Below are 21,929 nucleotides of genomic sequence, written 5' to 3'. Positions count from 1 at the left end.
CTATGACACATCGGCATGGATACCAATTAAAAATTCTTGGAGGGGGAGGGGAAAACCTAAATCTAATCAAGCACTAGCCCTGACTACTAGTTTTTAGAAAACCTGGGGGAGGAGTTCCCGTTGTGGCGCAGTGGTTAACGAATCTGACTAGGAACCATGAGCTTGCGGGTTCGGTCCCTGCCCTTGCTCAGTGGGTTAAGGATCCGGCGTTGCCGTGAGCTGTGGTGTAGGTTGCAGATGCGGCTCGGATCCTGCGTTGCTGTGGCTCTGGCATAGGCTGGTGACTACAGCTCCTATTCGACCCCTAGCTTGGGAACCTCCATATGCCGCAGGAGCAGCCCAAGAAATGGCAAAAAGACAAAAAAGAAAACCTGGGGGAGATTAACAAGTTGACACCATAAGGATGCTCTTTGCCGAATCCAGATGATAGGATGCTCAAATGATTCTGGCTTTTTTTTTTTTTTTTCCAATTTTTTTTTTTTTTTGAGGGGAAATTGGTAAGACCAAAAGAGACTGACACATAGCAACCAAATGCAAGCCATGAACTTCATTTTGAATCTGACTCAAACTTTTGTAAAAAGAGATTTTCACAACAATCTGAGAAAATCATATATAGACCAGATTTAGATATTAAGACATTATTGTTAACGTGGTATTTGTATGTAGGTTTTTGTTTCTTTTGTTGCTGTTGTTGTTTTTTTTTTTTTTTTTTTTTTTTTTGCTTTTCAGGGCTGCACCCGTGGCATATAGAAGTTTCCAGGCTAGCTTACACCACAGCCATAGCAATACTGGATCTGAGCCGCGTCTGCGACCTACAGCACAGCTCATGGCAACGCTGGATCCTTAACTGACCTGATCTCTAACCCACTGAGCAAGGCCAGGGATCAAGCCTGCGTTCTCGTGGATGCTAGTCAGGTTTGTTTCCACTGAGTCACAATGGGAACTCCACGGGCCAGGGATTGAAAACCAAGCCATAGCAGTGACAACACAGGATCCAGAACCCACTGAGCCACTAGGGAACTCGGAATGTGTTTTGCTTTTTTTTTTTTAAAGATATATTTGTTACCATGCACATTAAAATACTTATCAGTGACTCAGTGGAAATCTAGGATTTTAGGATTTGTTTTAAAATATTCTACAGTAACAAAGGTGAGATTTAAAAAAACCAAAATTGATAAAATGTCATTGTTGAAGCTGGGTTATTATTAGGTAGGAGTTTGTTACATTGGTTGTTGCGACTGAATGTGTCTCCCAAGATTTCTATGTCAGAAACCCTAATCCCAATGGGATGGTATTCAGAAGTGGGGCCTTAGGGAGTTGGTTAGGGTTAGACTAGGGGCCATCATAATGGGATAAAAAAATGATTTTTAACAAACCCGACTAGGATCCATGTGGATGTGGGTCCGATCCCTGGCCTCGCTCAGTGGGTTAAGGATCCGGCGTTGCTGTGAGCTGTGGTGTAGGTCGCAGATGCGGCTCGGACCAAGTTTTGCTGTGGCTGTGGTGTAGGCTGGGATCCTAGCTGTGTTGGTTTCCACTGGGCCACGACGAGAGCTCCCCTATTCCTTTTGACTGAACATCCAAGGTGCTTTTCTGTTCCATAATGGAACCTGATCTACCCTAGAGCTTAATTTCATGTCTGCAAAGAAGTTGGAAGATCCACGTGGCTGGCCCTCCAAGGAGGCTCAGCGTCCTGACATTCTGACTTGGGTCTGCGCTTCAATAAAACCACAAGGGGTCCTCGTAAAGGACGCGCACTTAAACGCAAGGGCTAAATCTGCAAACACCAAGCGTCAGCAGTATGTGAAATGCAATAGAGAGCTCCCTGCACACGTGCACTCGGATGGTGAGAGCTGAAGGAAACCTCAGATTTGCTAGGCCACCGTTTCCCCGCTCCGGCTGTCTGTCCATTTAGAATCACTTAGGGCGCCTAGAAATAATTTCCAGTGTCTATCGGGCCCCACCCTAGATTAGAAAGTCTAGGATGTGAAGCTCAGGGACTGATTTTTGTTTCATGTTTGTCAGATGATCCAGGTTAACCCCCTCATGGGACAGACGAGGAGACTGAGACCAAGAGACAGGACCAGAAGGACAGGTTAATAATGAGGCTGTGGCAACAACCAGTCTCCTGAACTCGCATCACGTTGCCTCCCAGAAGCCTACTTCTTTGCACTAATTTTAAGCTAAGAGGGAGCTTCCCCTACCGCACATACTCTATTGCTCCTACACCTGAACCCACAAACCCCTTCTCCTTTGCAAAATGGCCTATAAATATTTATCAAGCACTTACGGGCTGGCCACTGTGCTAGGCAGTTACATTTTAAGCGGCTGATCACGACTACCTAACAGTTTCCATTTCACAGATGGGGAAGCAAACACTTGCCTAAAAGAGGTGGTAAGATCAACATTCAAATCTGACAGCTTGACACCAGCGGCCCCCACCCACAAAACCACTCAGAGGTTCACGCCGTAGGGTACGGGTGCCTTAAAAAAGAAAAATACCCCCAAACTAGATTCTCTGTAGAACTAGGAGATGCTAGACATGGCAAGGTTGGGCCCATGGAAACTGTCCAGGTTCCTGGCTCTGCACAAGACTGGAACAGAACCTGCCCTGGGCGCCCTCATCGGCTTTGGTGTAGACACTAGGATTCCTTCCCCACGGTCAAGGTGCACAAACTCGACCATCTCAGAAGGCAGAAGGCTGAAGAGAGCGACTGTGGTAGAGACGGCTAACTGCCGAGGCAACATCCATTCCTTGTGCTTCTTAGACACAGAACCCCAATGGTCTTTGGGGCGGCAAAGCACTCAACGAGCCCTCCCCCCAATTCCCAGCCCTACTTGAGCTGACCGTAGTGATGTAGCCACGTTCCAGCTGCTAAGACTTACGAGGTTGGGTGGGGCTCCCCAAGGAGCTCCTTGAAGGGGGCTGGTTGAGCAGGGAGCTGTGCTCCTTTGGCCTCCCCCTACTCCTTCCTGCCTGGAATACGGGCCCAGTGGTTGGTGTTCGAACGGCCATCACGGACCATGAGTGACCTGGAGAACGGAAGCCTCCGTCAGGACGGTAACCCAGAAAGAACCTGGGTCCCTGAGCCACACCGGCCTTGGACTGACAACTTTCCGGTTTCACTTGAGAAGTAAGCCGTCTTGTTTAAGTCAGTTACTCTCTGTCGGGTTACATGCAACCAAACCTAAGACCGACCCACTGACCTTCAGGACTACTTCTCATGCGAAAGGAGGCATTCAAAGGAAAAGGCAATTTGTTACGAAGGGAAACTCATCTTCCATTCCAAGACTTGGGAAGGCCAAATATCCAATTAAGAGCTGATGTCTCTGCTGGAGACCGGCTGGCTTGAACTGAGTGTTGAAGCTCTGAGTTCCAGCCCCACGTTGCCGCCATTTAGCCAGCAATGAAGCAGGAGGCAATGGTAGCTCTCAGGCTGCAGGGGAGCAATTAGGGAAGAGCCCACTTCTCTTCTTTCACTTCCCCGCCTCTATGGGCAGTTTTCCCCATATGTTGAACCAGAGCAATGGTTGATTCTCTAGCTGCATCTCCACGGATGAGTCCATGAAAGGAAACTCTTCTCTCACAGGCTCCAGGATTCCAGTCTAGAACCGACACTTCCAAAAGCTATGAGGTCCACCATGCTCAGGGCGTCCAGCATCTGCAAAATGACAGCACACATCTGGCCGCTTTAAGGGTCCCAGGCACGCCACGGTCCCAGCAGGCACTGCAGCTTCCTCAGGAGCGGCCTGCGTCGAAGCCATCCTCCAGAGCTGGCCTCCTGCTTCGGAAACACCCATCCACGATGAGGCCAACTCCCACTTGGAATGCGCCCTCGGCTGCACGGGCATGCCTATTGCTTTTAATGGTGTTCTCCTTCCCACACCGGCAGCACGGGAGAACTAGGCTCACTTCAGTCGTGCTTCTATGTAATCAGAATCATGCCGACTTTTTCCTTGTGTGAATAAACGCAAAGAGAGCATTTTGTACAAAATGAACTTCGATGTCTTCGCCTGATCAATTTTAAAGTGTATAAAGTGACACACACGACATGTGTGTATATATGTGTGTGTGTACATATACCAAGAAAATGGTTGCCCTAAAAGAAAACAAAGCCTGAAGTGCCATTATCCTGAAATTAAAAGGAAAAAAAAAACCCCACTAAGAACCAACAGTTACAGTTCCTTGACATAAATTCATAAACTCACTTTCTGTAGCTATTTCCCCACCCAGGGCAGCACCGTCTCCCATGCCACCCGCCTTCTATCAAGTGGCCTTGCCACTCATTCCATCAAGGGAGATGGGGGGCAACCACGTTCCCAATGCTGTGAATCGGACTGGGCTTGTGACTAACTTGGCAGAATAAGGAGTCACAGAAATGACCACCATGGGACTGCTGAGTTTAGGTCAGAAAAGGTAACGAAGCTTCTGCCTGGTTCTCTGGGGGGGGAAGCCAACTACCAAATAAGTCCACCTACCTTGAAGCTGCCCTGCTGGAGGGGGCGTTCCTCCAGCCACCGACGCAGCTGAGTTTCCAGCCGACAGCCAGCATCAACTGCCATTCACACCAGTGAGCCGTCTTGGTGGCCAATCTAATGGAAACTTCCTAATAAGATCACAGCCCAGGTGATGTGTGGCCACCACCAGAGGAGACACCATGCCAAGGACTGCCCAGCTGAGCCCTTCCCCCAAAGTCCTGACCCACGAAATCACCAATAAAATGAAGGGGTTGTTGTACACCAACTTGGGGGTCATTTGCTATGTAGCCAGAACACCAGCTGCCTTGGAGAAAGGGTCCCTAATCAAACTATCCTGCCTGGGTATGTTTTTAAAAAAACAACTGGAAGCCAACAGTATAAAAACGAACATTTTAAAACTCAGGAAGAGTTAATTTGCAAGTAAGTTCACAGAAAGAGTTAAGTGTGTGGTGGCTAGAAGTGAAAGAGCGAGCAATTGAGAATGCGAAAAATGGAAGCAAGCGAGACAGAACCAAACATTCCTAGGAAGGAGTGGTTTCTTCCCACTCTGTGGGAAATTCCTCAGGTAGAAGCAAGGCTCCTGGTTAGCTGGAATGTTCCGTGACTAAAATGACTTTGCTCCCCAAATCTGCCCACCCCATCCCCAAATGTTTGTATTTCATTTATTAAAACATTTTCCCTGAACAAGCACACAGGAGTGTCTCGTTTGGAAGGTGTGGGCAGACCCCGGAGGGGCACCTTCAGGGGCATGTGTTTGCGTTGTGAGGGCAGGAGGCTACACACAGGTCAGCAAAAAGGGGACAGAGGAAGCCACGGCTGCCACCACGTCTTGGGTGTTCACGTGTGTGGAGCTTTTCCCCGGTGCCAAGAAAATGGTTTAGTGCAAAACTGAGCCTTGACAAGGGTGAGTACAGAGGTGTACTCAGAGAGAATACCACCAGGTTTTATTTAAGTTCTTTTTTATTTTCCTCCACACTGGCAAAAGTTCCGAGGGAGTTTAAAGTTTTGTAAACATTTAACTATCCCTCTTCCCACCCCCCCAACTTTTGAATTTACAAAGCAAAGGAGAGCAGGAGCCCCAATTTGTAATGGTTCCCCGTCTCCTCATGCTATTTGATCCAAAAACTATATACAAGTTTGTAGCAGTCTCTGTATAGTTATTGTACATGTTTAGGAGGGAGGGAGGGAGGCGGAAGGGACAGGGAGAATGGTGAACCAAGAGAATAAACACGGAAACCAAACATCATCATCCCCAACCAAACTGCTCTCAGAGCAACGCCAGCCTTCTTCGGGCAACAATGACAGCACGGGAGGGTGCTCCGCCCGGGCCACCCGAACCACAGCGCTTCTTGCACAGGGACGGACGGTCCATGGCTCCAGACCAAGGTGTGATTGGCAACTCCAGGTGATGTTCTGTGGGGTGTTGGCGGAGGCAGGAAGGGCACTGTTTATAAATAGGGCTTGAACACGTTTCTATCTGAAGAGAAGGGGTACTAGGAGGCCACGACCAGACGCCCGCAGAAGCCAGGAGCAGGCTTCTCCCTCCTGTCTCTCCCGTCCCTCCATCCCACTGCCATCTCCTGAATAGTGGTTTCCATGGATGAAGGTCTTACAGGTGGTCAGGTTCTACACGTTCTCTTTTCAGAAAAGGCAAGCAACCTGCTGTTCCAGAATCTTTAAACCAAACCTTTCGGGGCCACAGCAAGACACACACGCAATGCTCTGAGGAACCAGATGAAATTCCGGGCTTTTATCAGAAGCAAAAGTTTATCCCTAGCCAAAATGAAATTATACAAATTCATACATATGGTAGAGATCCTAACTGCCTCTTAAACGAGACAAATTTTCAGCAGAAAGGCCCAAAACAAACTGGTCCTAGTCCTCTGAAGTAAAAATATTTATGGGAAAAAATCCGTTTTTGTAAGAAAGAAAAATTAAAAATAAGTCCCTCTCCCAGGCCACAGGGCTTCCTTTGTCCAATTGGGGTGGAGTAAGCCAGGGGAGAAGTCAGCTTGCTTGGAAGTCACTAGCTAATGAGGAAAAACCAAGAATCCTTTCTCTGCAAGGATGCTCAGGAAGAAAAGGCGAGGGGTATACAACATCGAGCCAATCCAATCTAAACTCCACCCCATTCAGGGCCTCTTTGACGCCATCCCAAAGTTGGCCGTGGCAATGCAACCTTCAGACTGGGAGAGCTCTGACTGTCTCTGTCGGACGCTCAAGTCACAGTCCGTGGGCGTTTTGTTGCTGGCCAATGTCTGTTACCATTAACTCTCTTCATGATTGCACCAGTTAGACCCCTGGCCCTTTTATTTGGGGGAGGGGGGGCAGGGAAGGAAGAAAAAACAAAATAGAAGGAAAAAAGTGACAAGAGAAAGTAAATTGCTATTGGCAGATCCCAACACACTTTGTGGGAGACAGCAGGGGGAGTCGCGGCACAGTTAACAGGTGCTGCCCAAAATCAGCCTTGTTGGGGAGTAATCCCAACTGCCACCCCGAGACACAGGGTCCGGTCCACTCATCTACAGTCTGAGATGCTCACCAACAAAAATGGTTTAAGAATCTTGGACACAAAGGGCTAGAAGAAAAAGCCTGAGATGACGGGCTCTGTGATTTGTTGCAGTGATAAAGAGTATATGGTGAGTAAGCGTTGTGTCCAAAAGTGGAGAATCCATGGTCGGCAGAGAGGAGAGGGAAGGCCAGTCTGCTGGCAGGTGCTCAGTAGTCATCCAACGTCTCGATTTCGCCCATATTGAGTCGCTCTGATGAAGCATTAACTGAAAAACCTGCAGGGAAAAATCAGCAATGAGTGACCAACCACACGCAGACAACCATGTGGCTTGAATTCTAGACAGGGGGCTGGGAGTTCAGTCTCCTGTTTTTGAACATACAAATAGGGGTACTGAGGAGTTCCCGTTGTGGTTCAGTGGATTAGGAACCCAACTAGTATCCCTAAGGATGCGGGTTTGATCCCTGGCCTCGTTCAGTGTGGTAAGGATCCAGCACTGCTATGAGCCGTGGTGTAGGTCACAGATGCAGCTGGGATCCCTGCGTGGCTGTGGCCGGCAGCTGCAGCTCTGATTAGGTCCCTAGCCTAGGAACTTCCATATGCGGCAGGAGCGGCCCTTAAAAAAAAAGGTACTAAAAGGAGGGAGAAGGAAGAAGGATAAAGGTGACACCAGTGGTCTTCTGCCCTTCTAATGAGAGATCCAATTTTTTATTTATTTCTTAAGGTTCTGGTAGAATTTCATTAGGAGGGAAAACACATTTATGCAAACATACTAGCATCACTGCTTAAAAAGAATCGCAAACCACCGCCTTAGAGAGTTCTGAGAGGAGCCCGGAGTGCACGTGTGGGTCAAGGCCGAGCCAGGCTGGCTAGGGAGGGAAGGTCACTCAGAAGGTGCACCTTCAAAGAACGGGCCCGGGGAGGGCGGGCGGGGCGGGCAGGAGTAACACGGTGAGCACCTTGTAACCCCGTGACCAAAGGACTGAAATCGGAGTGCCAGTAATGTTACCCCACCCCTGTTCACTACTGGGAATACTTGGGGTTCAAAACTCTGTCAAAGCTCTGGTCAAGCCTTTCAGCGGAAGGAGGCTTTCCGGGAAGCCACTACAAGATCCTTAGAGCCTCAGACGGTCGTCTTTTCAGACAGCATAAAGGGATTAAAGCACTTTGTTCAGCTCAACCTACTGTAGGTAGAGCAGCGAAGGCAAGGATTCATCTAGCACCATGGATGAACTAAAACGGGAGCTGGTTTCGAAAGAGCAGTACTAGTACTAGCCCAGCCACTGAGAGCAACGAGCGGTACATACAAACACTACTGAGGCTGGAAACCCCAATGCCGTCAGCCACGTGTAATTTTTTAATAAACTCCATCATCACAGATTGATTAAAAAGTATCATTAATGGGGCTCCTTGGAACAAACGACTCGACTCAAAAAGCTTTCGGTTCATCCACCCTAAATGAAATCCCAAACTGTTTCAGCTGCTACTTGAGTATCAAAAAGTAAACAGACAATGCTTTCCCGTCTAAGGCAGTTCTGTTAATAATGAGTTTCCTGCCCCTTCCTTTTTATTCCTTAATGTTCAAGTTTCCAAACAAATACACATTTTCAGTGTACCAGTAATAAACAATGTCTTACATAACAAAAGCAGCTTAATTATATTATGCTCTTGACTCAAAAATATCATGATTTGAAAACACAAGCATTCCTACTTATTAACCAAGGAAGCTGTGGTAAAAGCTGCTTACAAGGCCTGCTATTGGGAGAAGCCAGGATTCCAAACCCCAACCTAAGTTCTACCCATCAACTGTTCTACACCTATAACCTGTAAGACTTTTTTCCCTTGAAAATAATGAAAGGCTTAGTGTTCATATTTGAAAATAACAGTTTATTTTAGGGAAGTGTTGAAACCTAAAAGCCAGTCTATGAAATGAGCTATTTCTCTGTTCTAAAGCAGGTTCTTGACTTCACATATACCAAGAACAAACGAAATGTGATTGAAAAAAAAATAGTAAGACTTACACGCAATGAAAGTGGGAATGTACGGAGGATAATGCGAAAAAAAGAACATATATAAATGTCTAACTGGATCACTTTGCTGAATGGCAGAAATTGACAGAACACTGTAAATCAACTACAATAAAAAAATTTTTTAAGTGGGAACATATAAAAAAACACAAACTAAGAATAATTTTAATCATACAAAGATAGGAAGGGCGAAGCAGCCTGGGGCTAAAAACAATTAAGCATTCACTGCTACAACGCGATGATACCGGGCTAGGTTTTTAGCAGACATGGTCTCATGTGCCCGTCAAAAAACCGGCAAGGAAGGCACTTCCTCTCCCGACTTGACAGAGAGGGAAGCTCTGGGATATCCTAAGACCCCACAAATCAGGGTTTACGCCCAGTACACCCAACTCTAAAGACTCTGCCCCGGCAGGTTCAGAACCACAAACTCTCGCTCGTGTGATTTCTTTAAGGTTTGGAAGACTGTTCGTGTAGGGACAGTTTGACTGGGGAAAATGGCACCGCGCATGTGTATTTCTCAGACTGAAGTACAGGAGTCTGGCTCCCAATGGCACACGGTAGCTCTAAAAACTGGGGGAAAACACAACAGCACATGGAAGACATGATCATTACAATGAGGCTGGGCCCTCTCTGAAAGTTCGTTTTATTTTTTTATTTTTCTGTCTTTTTGCTACTTCTTTGGGCCGCTCCCTCGGCATATGGAGGTTCCCAGGCTAGGGGTCTAATCGGAGCTGCAGCCACCAGCGTACGCCAGAGCCACAGCAACGCGGGATCCGAGCCGCGTCTGCGACCTACACCACAGCTCGCGGCAACACCGGATCGTTAACCCACTGAGCAAGGGCAGGGACCGAACCCGCAACCTCATGGTTCCTAGTCGGATTCGTTAACCACTGCACCACAACGGGAACTCCTGAGAGTTCGTTTTAAAAGCAATGTTCTTTTTGATCAACAACCACTTTCTCAATAGATGTTTTGGCATCAAATCTGAACCTGTTTTCCCACTATGTGCATGAGGAACTTATGACTGATGAATAGTTGTTAATTTTTCTTAATCTGTAAGTTAATAAAGTATATATCAATTAAAAACAACAACAGATGGAAATGAGTAGGCAATGGGCAGAAATCAGTCATTATCAGAGGAATTTCCAAAGAAGGTTTAGTCAAACAAAAATTCTCATTAAATGGTCCAAGCAAGAGCCCACCCAAGAGAGTTTCTTTAATATTTCGTTGAACACTTTTACTTCCCTTATATTTACTTTTTTCTTCCCCTTCAAGATATGTAGATTCCCTAAAGCGCTATTCCTATCCATAAAACTCTAGAACGACTTCTCATTCCCCTGAAGGGGATTTTAAGTCCCTTCCTTTCTTAGGTCTTAATGGGAGATGGGATCAGATCAAATATTTAATCCAAAACCTTTTGCTCATTTTCAGAGGGAACTTTTCCTTGAGAACCTAGCCCTACCCCAAGGAACACCGCTAAACAGCAAGGGATTCTGCACAACTCTGTAAATCAACTATACTTTATTAAAAAAAAAAAAAAAAAAAAAAAAGACAGAAAAAAAATAAGGAGATTCTTAAGCTTGAACCCACAACTGGACTGAAAGGAACACTCTGAAATCTATATTCACCTACTTCTGTCAAAACTGGGTAAAATTTTGGACTGTTCCATTTATCCTTCACATGAACTTCCAAGACTGGCTGAAGAAAAGCGAATTTCACCAGATGGCTAGGTTTCTAAAACCAGCTTGAAGAGCACCAGTTCCAGAAGACAATCCCCCAAACTAGGTGCTTCTCAGTGACTCCCCAGGGTGGGAAACCTCTGCAGTAGGGATCTGGGGCAACGCAATCAACCTCCTGCTGTGCCCTCAGCTCTTTTATCTCCAAACGATGCCTGGGTCATTTCACACTCAACCACCCCAACACCTACACCTCTTATCGTTCCCCCATAAGCCTGCCCACTCTCCAGTGCTCATCATTTTAGCAAACGGGGAACTCTTTCCATCCTGTGGCCCAAACCTTTCCATTCTCTTTGAAAATTCCCTAAATTTTCAAAATCCACCTAACTCTTCTCCACCTCCACTGCCAAACCCTACCAGGCCACCAGTGTCTTTCATCGGGCCTACTATTCTGGGCAGCATGATTTTACATTCTTCAACAGAGAATAATTTTAATTTCATCACAGTGTGTGAGGTTGTCGGGCCAATTTAAGAAACACAGGCAAGGGGGTTCCCGTCATGGCTCAGTGGTTAACGAATCCGACTAGGAACCGGGAGGTTTCGGGTCCGATCCCTGGCCTCGCTCGGTGGGTTGGGGATCCGGCGTTGCTGTGAGCTGTGCGCTGTGGCGTGGGTCGCAGTCCTGAGTTGCTGTGGCTCTGGTGAAGGCCAGCGGCTACAGCTCCAATTCGACCCCTAGCCTGGGAACCTCCATATGCTGCAGGTGCGGCCCTAGAAATAGACCAACAAAACAAAACAAAACAAAACAAAACAAAAACACAGGCAACCCATCAGCTGTTTATTATTCCACAGACACCATTCCCTATCCTTCCTGTCTTTCAAAGCCCCAATTCAGGTGTCACTTTTTCCACAAAGCTGCCTGTATGAAGACACTGGTCCTCAAGAGATGAGAACAGCCGTAACAGAGGAGAGTAAAGAGAAAACAGGCCTGCTCTGGAATCCCAGCCACATACTGAATGCTGTGTGACTTTGAGAACTGTTTTAAATCTTCTTGGCTTCAGTTTACTCAATGGTAAAGCTGAGACATTGCCTCATAATACAAAGTAATTCTGAGAATCACATTATATATACAGGGAGTGTCACCAATAATGGTTCTTTTCTTTGAACAAGTGATTGGGTTTATGGTCTGCTTCTACACAATCAGCGTTTAAAATTTTAAACAAATTTTACTGTTCCAATTAGCATTATTTTCCAATTATATAGAAAACGTTTAAGGAAAATTCTTAATATGAACAGGTTATTACTTTTCTTACAGCACATGCGGTATAGCTCTGGCACCGACGTACCCAGTAAATAGTGACTATTTATCTCAAACTAGTCAAAAAAAAAATTTTTTTTGCCACACCCACAGCACGAGGAAGTTCCCCAGGCTAGGGATCAAACCCACACCACTCTTGCAACCCTCACCACAGCAAGCAGAGACCCAAGCCACTGCAGTCACAGTGCCAGACCCTTAACCTACTGCACCACAAGAGAACTCCCCCTCCCCCAATTTTTTATAAGAAACGTTTCCCGGAGTTCCTGTCGTGGCTCAGTGGTTAACGAATCCGACTAGTACCCATGAGGTTGCAGGTTCAATCCCTGGCCTCGCTCAGTGGGTTAAGGATCCGGCATTGTCATGAGCTGTGGTGTAGGTTGCAGACGCAGCTCGGATCTGGCGTTGCTGTGGCTGTGGTACAGGCCAGTGGCTATAGCTCTGATTAGACCCCTAGCCTGGGAAGCTCCATATCCTTTGGGTGCAGCCCTAAAAAGACAGACAAAAAAGGAAAAAAAAGAAAAACTTCCCTTCATTAAAGAACATCCCACCAAAAGACTCATAAAACCACAATAACCCGCTATATAACCTCCCCCAACACCCAGCTGAGACTTCAGGCCTGTGCTCACCTAATAAACTAGGATCTGCTCGGACCATCTTCTGCTTTTTCTTTTTCTTGCCACTTTGTACAGCTTCAAAATTGGATTGTTGGTTGTTGCTTTGATTGGTCTGAAATACTGAATGGAGTGCACTGTGGTTCATTCCCCACACAGAGTCCTGTGAAACGAGACGGCACAACTGAGGTCACACAGTGGATGCAAGCTTGGCCCACACCAGGGAAATGGTTCATTTGCCCTCCCTTGACCAAGGATGAGTTTAAGAACAGAAAGCCTGCCATGGATACTGTTCACAATGAAATCAAGAGCTGTCCTCTGGGCCACCCTTTCTTGTCACCTAGACACCGACATCCCACTTTAGCTCCTTGTCTCCAGGGGGCCATCCTGGAAACCACACGTGTCCACCGCGCTGGGACAGCACACTATCCAAACCTCTCCAGATGTACATGGACTGTACCACCTACTGGGAATGTGCCCTCTGGCATCTTAGGCCCCCAGGACAGAGAGGAGAGCCTATACACTGGCAGCTGATTCATGTACTTCATTCCCATCAGCAATCCCAGAAGGGACTGGTTCCCCAAATATTAATTCCTATACTCTCTACCAACGGGTTAAACTAGGAGGTGATCTACCAGCCATTGCTCTTCTTAGAGCAGTTCATTTTAAACTGGGGTCAGGTTTGAGAGTGAGGAGAAGGTGCCGGCAGGGGTCGGGAGAGGAGGAGTGCAGAGAGCACTTGGAGGAGGCCCGCTGTGCGCACCCTTCCCACTCCAGCACAGAGGCGGCCACTGCACAAATGCAAGGCGACTTCTTCTGTACCGGGAGACGCTCTCTTTGCCTTCGATTCCTTCAGATGTTTGTCCTGGTGCTGTTTGCGTTTATGTCTTTCACGTTCCTTCCGTTGACCCCTGTTAGCCCCATCTACCCAAATGGATATATATATGTATTTTTTCGGTCTTTTGTCCTTTTTAGGGCTGCAGCTGCAGCACATGGAGGTTCCCAGGGTAGGGGTCTAATCAGAGCTCTAGCTGCTGGCTGATGCCAGAGCCACAGCAACGTCAGATCCGAGCCATGTCTGTGACCTACACCACAGCTCACGGCCACGCCAGGTCCTTAACCCACTGAGCAAGGCAAGGGATTGAACCCTCAACCTCACGGTTCCTAGTCAGATTTGTTTCCGCTGCACCATGATGGCAACTCCCCCAAATGGATTTTAAATGCCCTGTACTTTACCGTATCTTACAGATTCCTAGAAGCGCCCTGTGATAAACACTGTCTCCAATCGACGGACTATGGGATTAAAGGATATAAATATTCTCAAGCCCCTTCATGAGCCTCGCCAGCGTGTCTTTCAGAAAATGTGTACAGCCAATCCTCATTATTCACAGATTACACATCTGTGAATGTGCTTCCTTGCTATCAATTATCTGTAACCCCAGATCAGTACCTGCAGCATTGCTGTGGTCATTCTGGACACGTGCAGATACACAGTGGTGAAAAACTAAGTTGCCCAACCAAGACACATGATCCCAACTGTGGCAGAACAGGGCAGTACTCTCTGCCTCCTTGTCTCAGCTCTCAAAGTACACAAGCATCTTCCTCAGTCTATTTAGTGTGAAGTTTTTCATATCTCTGTGCTTTATGTTGGTAATTTCACAGTTTAAAAAATGGCCCCCAAGGGTCAAGTTCCGTCTAGTGTTCCTCAGGGCACGAAGGCTGTCATGTGCCTTGTGGAGAAAAGGTGTGTTTTAGGTAAGCTTTATCCAGCCATGAGTCACAGGGCTGCTGGCTCTGAGTTCAGTGTTAAGGCATCAATAATATACTGAAGAGGCATCTCTAGACAGAAGCACACACAGAACAAGGCGACATGCTCATCACTGACAGAACTGCTGTAACAACAGGTTCGCAGAAACCCAACTCTGTCTGCCCTGGGAGCAAAGGTCCGGAATTTGCTAACTCAGGTGGCGGCAACTTCAGAGAACAAAACCGCTGCGGCCAACAAGAACTGGTTACATCTTTTACGTTCGCGCCAGCAACGGATGAAATGCCTGGCAGGTTACAGTCCCGTCGGCACTGGACACGGTGCATCCTGAGCACCAGGGATTTAACATCTGTAGGCTTTGACTATTTAAAGCCAAATTTATGGGTCTATGAGAGGCTGGACTCTGCAATCTGACAAAGGCACATATATGAACCAAGAAAAATGGGGCTACTATGCCTAGCAGAGAATGAATGGTTATGTTTGCTATTTGGAAAATTTAGAAAGGCCTCTGAACATGCAATTTAAAACTATCAAGTCTACCATGTTTTAAAAAGTTCCAGTCATGTGATGTACAAAAATGACAGAAGGTTTTCGTTTTCCTTTCTCTGGCTGCTCCGCACTTCAAGATATTAACACACAGAAGGGTACTGCACTTGCTGTGCCGCCTCATACCTGCTGCTGCTGCTGCTGCTGCTGCTGCTGCTGCTGCTGCCGCTGGTTGGCTTTCTGTTTGGCACGGCGCTCAAGGAACTGCTTGGCAAACTCCTTAGCTTCCGAGGTGTCCCCTAAATAGGCCCTAATATAATCATGGACCTCATAAGGAGATTCTACTTCTTTCAAGAAAGAAACAAACGTGGGAACTGAAACATGAGAGGGGAGAAGACATAAAGAGTAGCAATGAAATATCACTCAGATCAGCTTCAGTTTTTACTATATTTTAACACCTAATACAGACATTAATTACGGAAACTCGAAAGGTATGCAGCTATCACGTTAAATGTTCTTTACCCTACTTTGTAGTAGTGGGGGAGGGGGAACTCCTTATGACTGTAATGCCCCCGATTTTCTGAAATAGCGCAGAAGCAAACAAAAACATATCACACATATTTAGTTTCACTAAATGATATGCTGGAAGAAACTAAAAGTAATGCTGACTGAAACTGCTTGTCTAAGACTAGAGTTATTTGGGGATTCATTTCTTTTTCCTTAAATTCAACCAGGACTAGGTGCCATAACGTGTACCAGGCACCTCGACAGATACTGAAGGTGTAACTCAGGAATCAGCGTTAGACAGACATGGGTTTAAAATATGACTCTGAAATTTGCTGGCAGTGTGACCTTGATGACTGACTTAACCATTATGAGCCTCTGTTTCCTAATTTATAAAACGGGGATAACATCACCTACATTGTAAAGGTATACATAAATTACTGCAAAAAATCAGATGATTAAAATAACACATGTGAACCCTACAAAGTGCCTAGTACATGGTAGGTGCTTCATGGATGGTAGCCATTACTCTCTTTTTTACTATTGCTTTTTTCTGGCTCTTTCAGGCCATTAGATATTACTACAATGCTGCAAAGGAACCCTTCAAGTCCTTTACTGCTCTGCTTTTAAAAGATTTTTGGTTTAAAAAAAGAAAAGGGGTGGGGAGTTCCCACTGTGGCTCAGAGGAAACAAACCTGACTGATACCCTAAAAAGCAAAAAAAAAAAAAAAAAAAAAAAAAATATTGGTTTGAAAAGACATCAGGAAGTTCCCTGCTGTGGCTTGGGTCTGCGGAGCACGGGTTTGATCCCTGGCCTGGGAACTTCTGCCCGCTGCAGGCACAGCCAGAAAAAAAGAAAGAAAGAAGGGAAAGACATGAGATGTAGACGAGTTCAACACAGCTCATGAGTTACGGGAACCCCTCCTACGCCAAGCTGACTGTCTCTCGTTCAAACATTTGGGGGAAGGAAAGGGACTCACTTCCATCTAAGGCAGGTGATTCTCTTAGCAAGTTTTTCTTCAAACTGTGCTGTCACCTTTTCACTTGCATACACCATGGGCCTCGGCTTCCTCCTACACAAAGTCAGTCTACTTGCTCTGTCACGTGATTCCCACCCCTGCCCCCAAAGGCAGGAAGGAAAAATCTCACGTCACCTCGGCCTCCTCTTGCCCAGGCGGACCTTTATCCCCACCCTATCAGGGACCTTCCTTGTCCATCTGGCAGCGCCCCCCTCCCCCAAATGAGGAGTATGGACCGGTGACCTCTCTGCCCGTACATCACGGGACAGCCTGAGAGGGCACTCACTTTTCCGTAACCACTGGTCATCTATCTCAGCACAGCACTACAGAACTTCTCTCACAAGAATACTACAATACTGTTAGAGTCAAGTTCTTACTTGACCTCCATCAGATTTCACCTCCCGAGTGCCAGCCCGTCATTCCAATCTGCCAACTCTTGGCGGCTCCTGCTCTGCCATTCCACACAAGGGGTTTCCCTCCCCAGTTCTTACCATCCAAGTTATTTGCCGTATTAAGGGCATGAAGCATCTGTTCACACCATTGGGTAAATCCATCCTGGGCTTTATTTACTCCCTGAAAGAGCTTCAGCAACTTTTCCTCTTCTTCTACTTTCTTATTCTGCCGGTTAGACACACCTACAGATTTACTAAAGCAAAACAACAGGGTGGTATTAGAGCCCCAGAAACGTTTCCTGTATGGGTATACTCTAACCGCACAAACGGACAAGGTCTTGGCAACACTGGATGGCTGTCCAGCAATCCAATGCTTGGCTCCAAAAATGAGAAAAACAAACCAAACCAAACAACCCCCCCAAATTCAAATACCTGGAAGGGGGGGGATAGTCAATATCCCTTAAAATCTAGCCCCAGTTAATATGTTGTGAATACAGAGCTTCTTTTCAGAGAAATGGTTAAAAGTCTTCCTATATATCCTTCAGGAAGATTTTAAATTTTGCTAAGCCTCAGTTTCCTCATCTGCAAAATGGTGCTGATACTCCTTTGTGTTATCATAAAGAATAAAGTTACCATATGCAAAGTCGAGTCCTAGAACACACTACCTGGCAAAGACGCTCAAGAAACTGACAGTTATTCAGTGTCCTATTCATAACACATTAGGCTCTCAATCAAGACGAAACATTCTGACAACACTACCATTTATTTAGCAGTTACTATGTGCCAGGCACTTCACCAACTACTTCACATGGATACATTTACAACCACATCCATGAAATTATCATCATCCTCATTTACAGATGAGGGAACTGAGGCTCAAAGAGGTTCCCTCTTGCCCAAGGTCACACAGCTAATAAGTGGTAGTGCTGGGATCTGAATTTGGGTATTTAACACTAAAACCCATGTTCGTTCAGCAAATCCGTACACTGAGGAAAGAAAAATGAAGGTGAAATGTCATTAATTTATCCTAAAAATAAAAAGGTTTAGGTGTTTATAATACACATACATTGAGAGAAAAATGTTAAAATGGAGAAATATTCAACAGCAATAACACAAATATACCAACCCTGATATTTAAGTAGGTATCATGTGACAGGCAATGGACCAAGTGCCCAGCAACCTAAGGAACCTCTAGTGATAATTCAGGTGTGTTTCCACGGGGAAGAAAACAATCACCAAGCTTTGACCTTCATGTGCTTGTTTTTGCAGATGAAAAAAGTAAAACCTAAACCACTACCCTTCTCTGGTCACTCTCCATCCTACTCCCCACACGCCCCTTCCACCAACCCACGGAGAAGCACAGGTTTGATCAGTTTGAGTCCTACCTGAGACTGGCGTTGTTTTTATTCTTATTTGTTGAATTCCTAGGTCCCACTTCTTTCACTGCATCATCCCAAAATCCCATGTTAGAGTTCTTAGTATCAGCATTACTCCAGATACTACTGACTAGATCCGATGCCCACTGGTTAGGGGGACCAGTATTTATAGAGCCCCAAACAGAGTTCCCAATGCTGGTGTGCAGGTTGGAATGCTGTTAAAAACAGACAAATAATTAGTTAACAATATTGAAAAGATAAAAAGAGAGTCCATAAAAGTCAGAAAAGGTAACTTTCGGGCCGTACAATGACTGCTTAGGAAAATAAACCCACCGTGTTATTCCGGGCTCTGTTTGGTTGCTGCTGCTGCTGCTGCTGCTGCTGCTTCTGCATCTGCCTGGCTTCTTCCTGCTGTATCTCCAGGAGAGACTTTGCAGTACCTGCGGGTTTGCTGACATTCCCCCAACCTGAGAGTTTCTGCTGCTGCTGCTGCTGCTGCTGCTGGAGAGCTTTCATCAGTTCCCTCTGCTGGCGCCTTTGCTGCATACAGACACACAAACAGAAGCTACTTCAGGATTCCCATTTTTAAAATAATAGTTACAAATGTCCAGAATACTAAATGGAATGCAAATATACAGCAGCTACATAAAATTAACCACATGACGGGGTTAACTCCTCTGCTGCAAATAAAAATGTAGACCATACTAAGAGGAGAATAAAAAGGAATTAAGAATTATTTTCAAAGAATTAAGCAGGGATTTTGGTTAAGAATTAAAACAAAACATATGTTTACTTCTAAAGTCTGAATAAACTGACAGGAAAAAAAATTCTTTTTTCTTTTTCTTTTAAGGCCATACATGCGGCATTTGGAAGTTTCTAGGCTAGGGGTTGAATCAGAAGAACAGCTGCTGGCCTACATACACCACGGCCACAGCCACGCCAGATCTTAGGCTGACACCTAAGTAAAGGAAGCTAAGAAACACGCCAATTCATACAGAAAGCTCAGGAATTAAAAGTGTGAGTATCTCAAACAGAGAGAGACAGGTTGAAATGGTGTGAAATGCAGCAGTAAGACCCCAACTGCCTTTCTTACCCAATGTAGCTGGAAGCTAACCCTCCTTCCCCCCAGCAGAAAACTAAAACCTTCCTTTTTAAAGAGGCTGAACCAGATGGGTGGATCATTCCATGGGAAAGCTGACTCAGCACAAGAGCTTACGTCTACCGACCCCAAGAAACAGCAGAGCCCACACAGACATCGTCACGACAGAGCCCATCCTGGTGCTGCACACCCCAGAACCCCCAAACCGCTTTTCAGGATCAAAAAACAGCCCAGGGTCGACAAACACTGACTTAGCTTCTAAGACGAAAACCAAAGACCAAATCAAGCAAACAAAATTCTGTGGAAACACAAACAAGACAAGGGAAAAAAGCCAGTTTTTTAAAAAGTTATCAGTAAGTAATACATGCTTAAGGAGAGAACATAGCGTATTCAGTGAAGTAAGAATAAGAGGCTATAAAAAGAAACACTTAAAGGAACAACCTAAGGGTTTAGAAGTTTAAAATAAGAGCACATACATTAAAAACAAGAAGTTCCCGTCACGGCTTGGTGCGTTAAGAACCCAACATAGTGTCAGTGAAGATGCAGGCTCGATCAATCCCTGGCCTCACTCGGTGGATTAAGGACCTGGCATTGCCGCAAGCTGCAGTGCAGGCTGCAAATGCAGCTGGGATCCAGCATTGCTGTGGCTGTGGTACAGGCCAGCAGCTGCTGCTCCGATTCGACCCACAGCCCAGGAACCTCCATATGCTGCAGGTGCGGCTGTAAAAAGAAAAAGGAAAGAAAAAGTTAAACAGAAGGACTGAAAGATAAGATTGGGGAAATACCCCAACAGAAAAGATAAAAAGGAAGAGATGGAAAAGAGGAGTGAAATCTGGGGGAATCCACCAATCAGTCCAGGAGGGCAACCCGCAATGACGGACAAGCGAGGATGACAGAGCGGTGTGCAGCAGGCCGAGCACGCTCAGTCCCGAGGAGCTCACAGACCCTCGAAGGGAAACCTCCAGGGAAAGGGTGAGGTTTTCCTGTTTTACACCTTTGAAGAGTGTAGGAAGACTTAAGCGTTCAAAGAAAATTAATCAAATCCAAACACAAAGGAGGTAATTAACTTGACGGACCAAAACCGAACAGGCAAAGACCTGTGATGCCAACTCTGATGACCACTATTATTTTTTCATTCAATGGAGACCATTTCCAGCCTTGAAGGGGGAGGATATATTCTGCTGTGTCCAGCTGTTAACCCGACTTTTAAAATTCGCCTCCTCTCGGAGTGCCTTGGTAGCTCAGTGGGTCAATGATCCGCACTGTCACTGCAGTGGATCCCTGGCCCGGGAACCGGCACTTGCCGCAGGCACAGCCAAAAAAAAAAATTTTTTTTTTTTTACCTCCTCTCGAAGTTGTCGTTCTCGTTCCTCTTCTAGTTTTTGGATTTCAGCCAACGACAGCGTCGCCTGGGACGGACAGGCTGTCGTATTGGATTGCTGGCCCCACGTTGAAGAGGAGGGAAGCTGAGAAAACAGCAAGGTGAAAGAGTTCATGAGGAGACATGCACGGAAACAAGGGACCCCGATGCATCGTGGACGGCCAGAGCGTTCACGCTGCCTTCGACGCCATTCCTAACCTTCAATTCGACTTTCCTTTGTCGGTCCCTCCACATGCTCTTCTCCCTGTTAGCTTCTTCTACTTAGTTTTTCAGTCACACAATTATTTTAAAACTTAAAATACATACACTACACTTTTACTTGATCTACCAAAATTTGTTACATCAGGCACTGATGTACACAGCGATGGACAAAGCCACAAGGGACTGGACTAAACAAGGGAACCAGTGCATGTTTAATCCAAGGAGATAATAAAGCACACAGTGGACTACTTCCCAGTAAAAGCAGGGTTTTGTTTTTGTTTTTTGGTCTTTTTAGGGCCACACGTGCAGCATATGGAAGTTCCCAGGAGAGGGCACAAATTGGAGCTGCGGCTGTAGGCCTCCACCACAGCCACAGTAACACAGGATCCAAGCTGCATCTGTAACCTACACAGACAATGACAGAGCCAGGGATCGAACCCACGTCCTCATGGATACCAGTCAGGTTCCTTACTGCTGAGCCACAATGGGAACTCCTCCAGGAAGAGCATTAGGGGCAAGATTTCTGAAGGGAGAGCTGAGGCCAGTAGCTAAGGAAAGATGCCATTAATAATCGTTCATGAAAGGGATGAAACCTGGCTGTGGCTTCTAGACATGAGCACTAGCTGGTTTTAATCAATAATTCTATTTTTCCTATCCCTTAAAATTATTGACTAATATAGAGTATAAATACCTCAGTTCTGAACACTTTAGTGTTCTCAAAAGCTTGAGTATTTCTAAGGGAATCCCTTGGTCTTTCCAGGTCAGAAAAAGACACACTCTCATTTTGAGACATCTTATAGCTATTAAAAACAAAAACCACAAGAAACAAATCTAACCAGGCTTAAAATATGTTTAGTAAAAATAATACATGAGCACAGTCAAAACAAAATGCCAAACAGTCCCCAAAAGGAACGGCGCTAGAGCAGGAATCTCTAAACTGGAACTAATGGGTGAGAGTGAAAACAGAATTGTCACTGACATTAGCAGACAGCTCTTCAAATGAGCACCCTCAACACTGCTGAACAGAATCGATCCTTGACATTCTCGGCCCAACATGACGGGTAGCGCGGGAGGCATCTGCACCAG

At 46.0% G+C, this 21,929-nt stretch overlaps 1 protein-coding gene across 9 annotated transcripts in view; it reads right to left on the bottom strand.

Annotated features, from left to right (window-relative positions):
- Positions 5,407–21,929, bottom strand: part of GIGYF2 (GRB10 interacting GYF protein 2) — a 132,670-nt gene continuing 116,147 nt past the window's right edge. For all 9 annotated transcript variants that reach the window (XM_021075627.1, XM_021075631.1, XM_021075628.1 and 6 more), the window contains 7 exons: positions 20,605–20,727; positions 18,496–18,702; positions 18,172–18,377; positions 16,886–17,040; positions 15,058–15,245; positions 12,636–12,783; positions 5,407–7,265 (listed from right to left, as the gene is read on the bottom strand). In XM_021075627.1, coding sequence (XP_020931286.1) covers positions 7,198–7,265; positions 12,636–12,783; positions 15,058–15,245; positions 16,886–17,040; positions 18,172–18,377; positions 18,496–18,702; positions 20,605–20,727 — 1,095 coding nt within the window. In that variant the 3' untranslated portion in view covers positions 5,407–7,197. The remainder of the gene's footprint in view (positions 7,266–12,635; positions 12,784–15,057; positions 15,246–16,885; positions 17,041–18,171; positions 18,378–18,495; positions 18,703–20,604; positions 20,728–21,929) is intronic.

This window comes from Sus scrofa, chromosome 15, assembly GCF_000003025.6.
Source record: "Sus scrofa isolate TJ Tabasco breed Duroc chromosome 15, Sscrofa11.1, whole genome shotgun sequence".
NCBI classification, from domain to species: domain Eukaryota; kingdom Metazoa; phylum Chordata; class Mammalia; order Artiodactyla; family Suidae; genus Sus; species Sus scrofa.
This window is presented reverse-complemented; position numbering and strand designations above follow the sequence as displayed.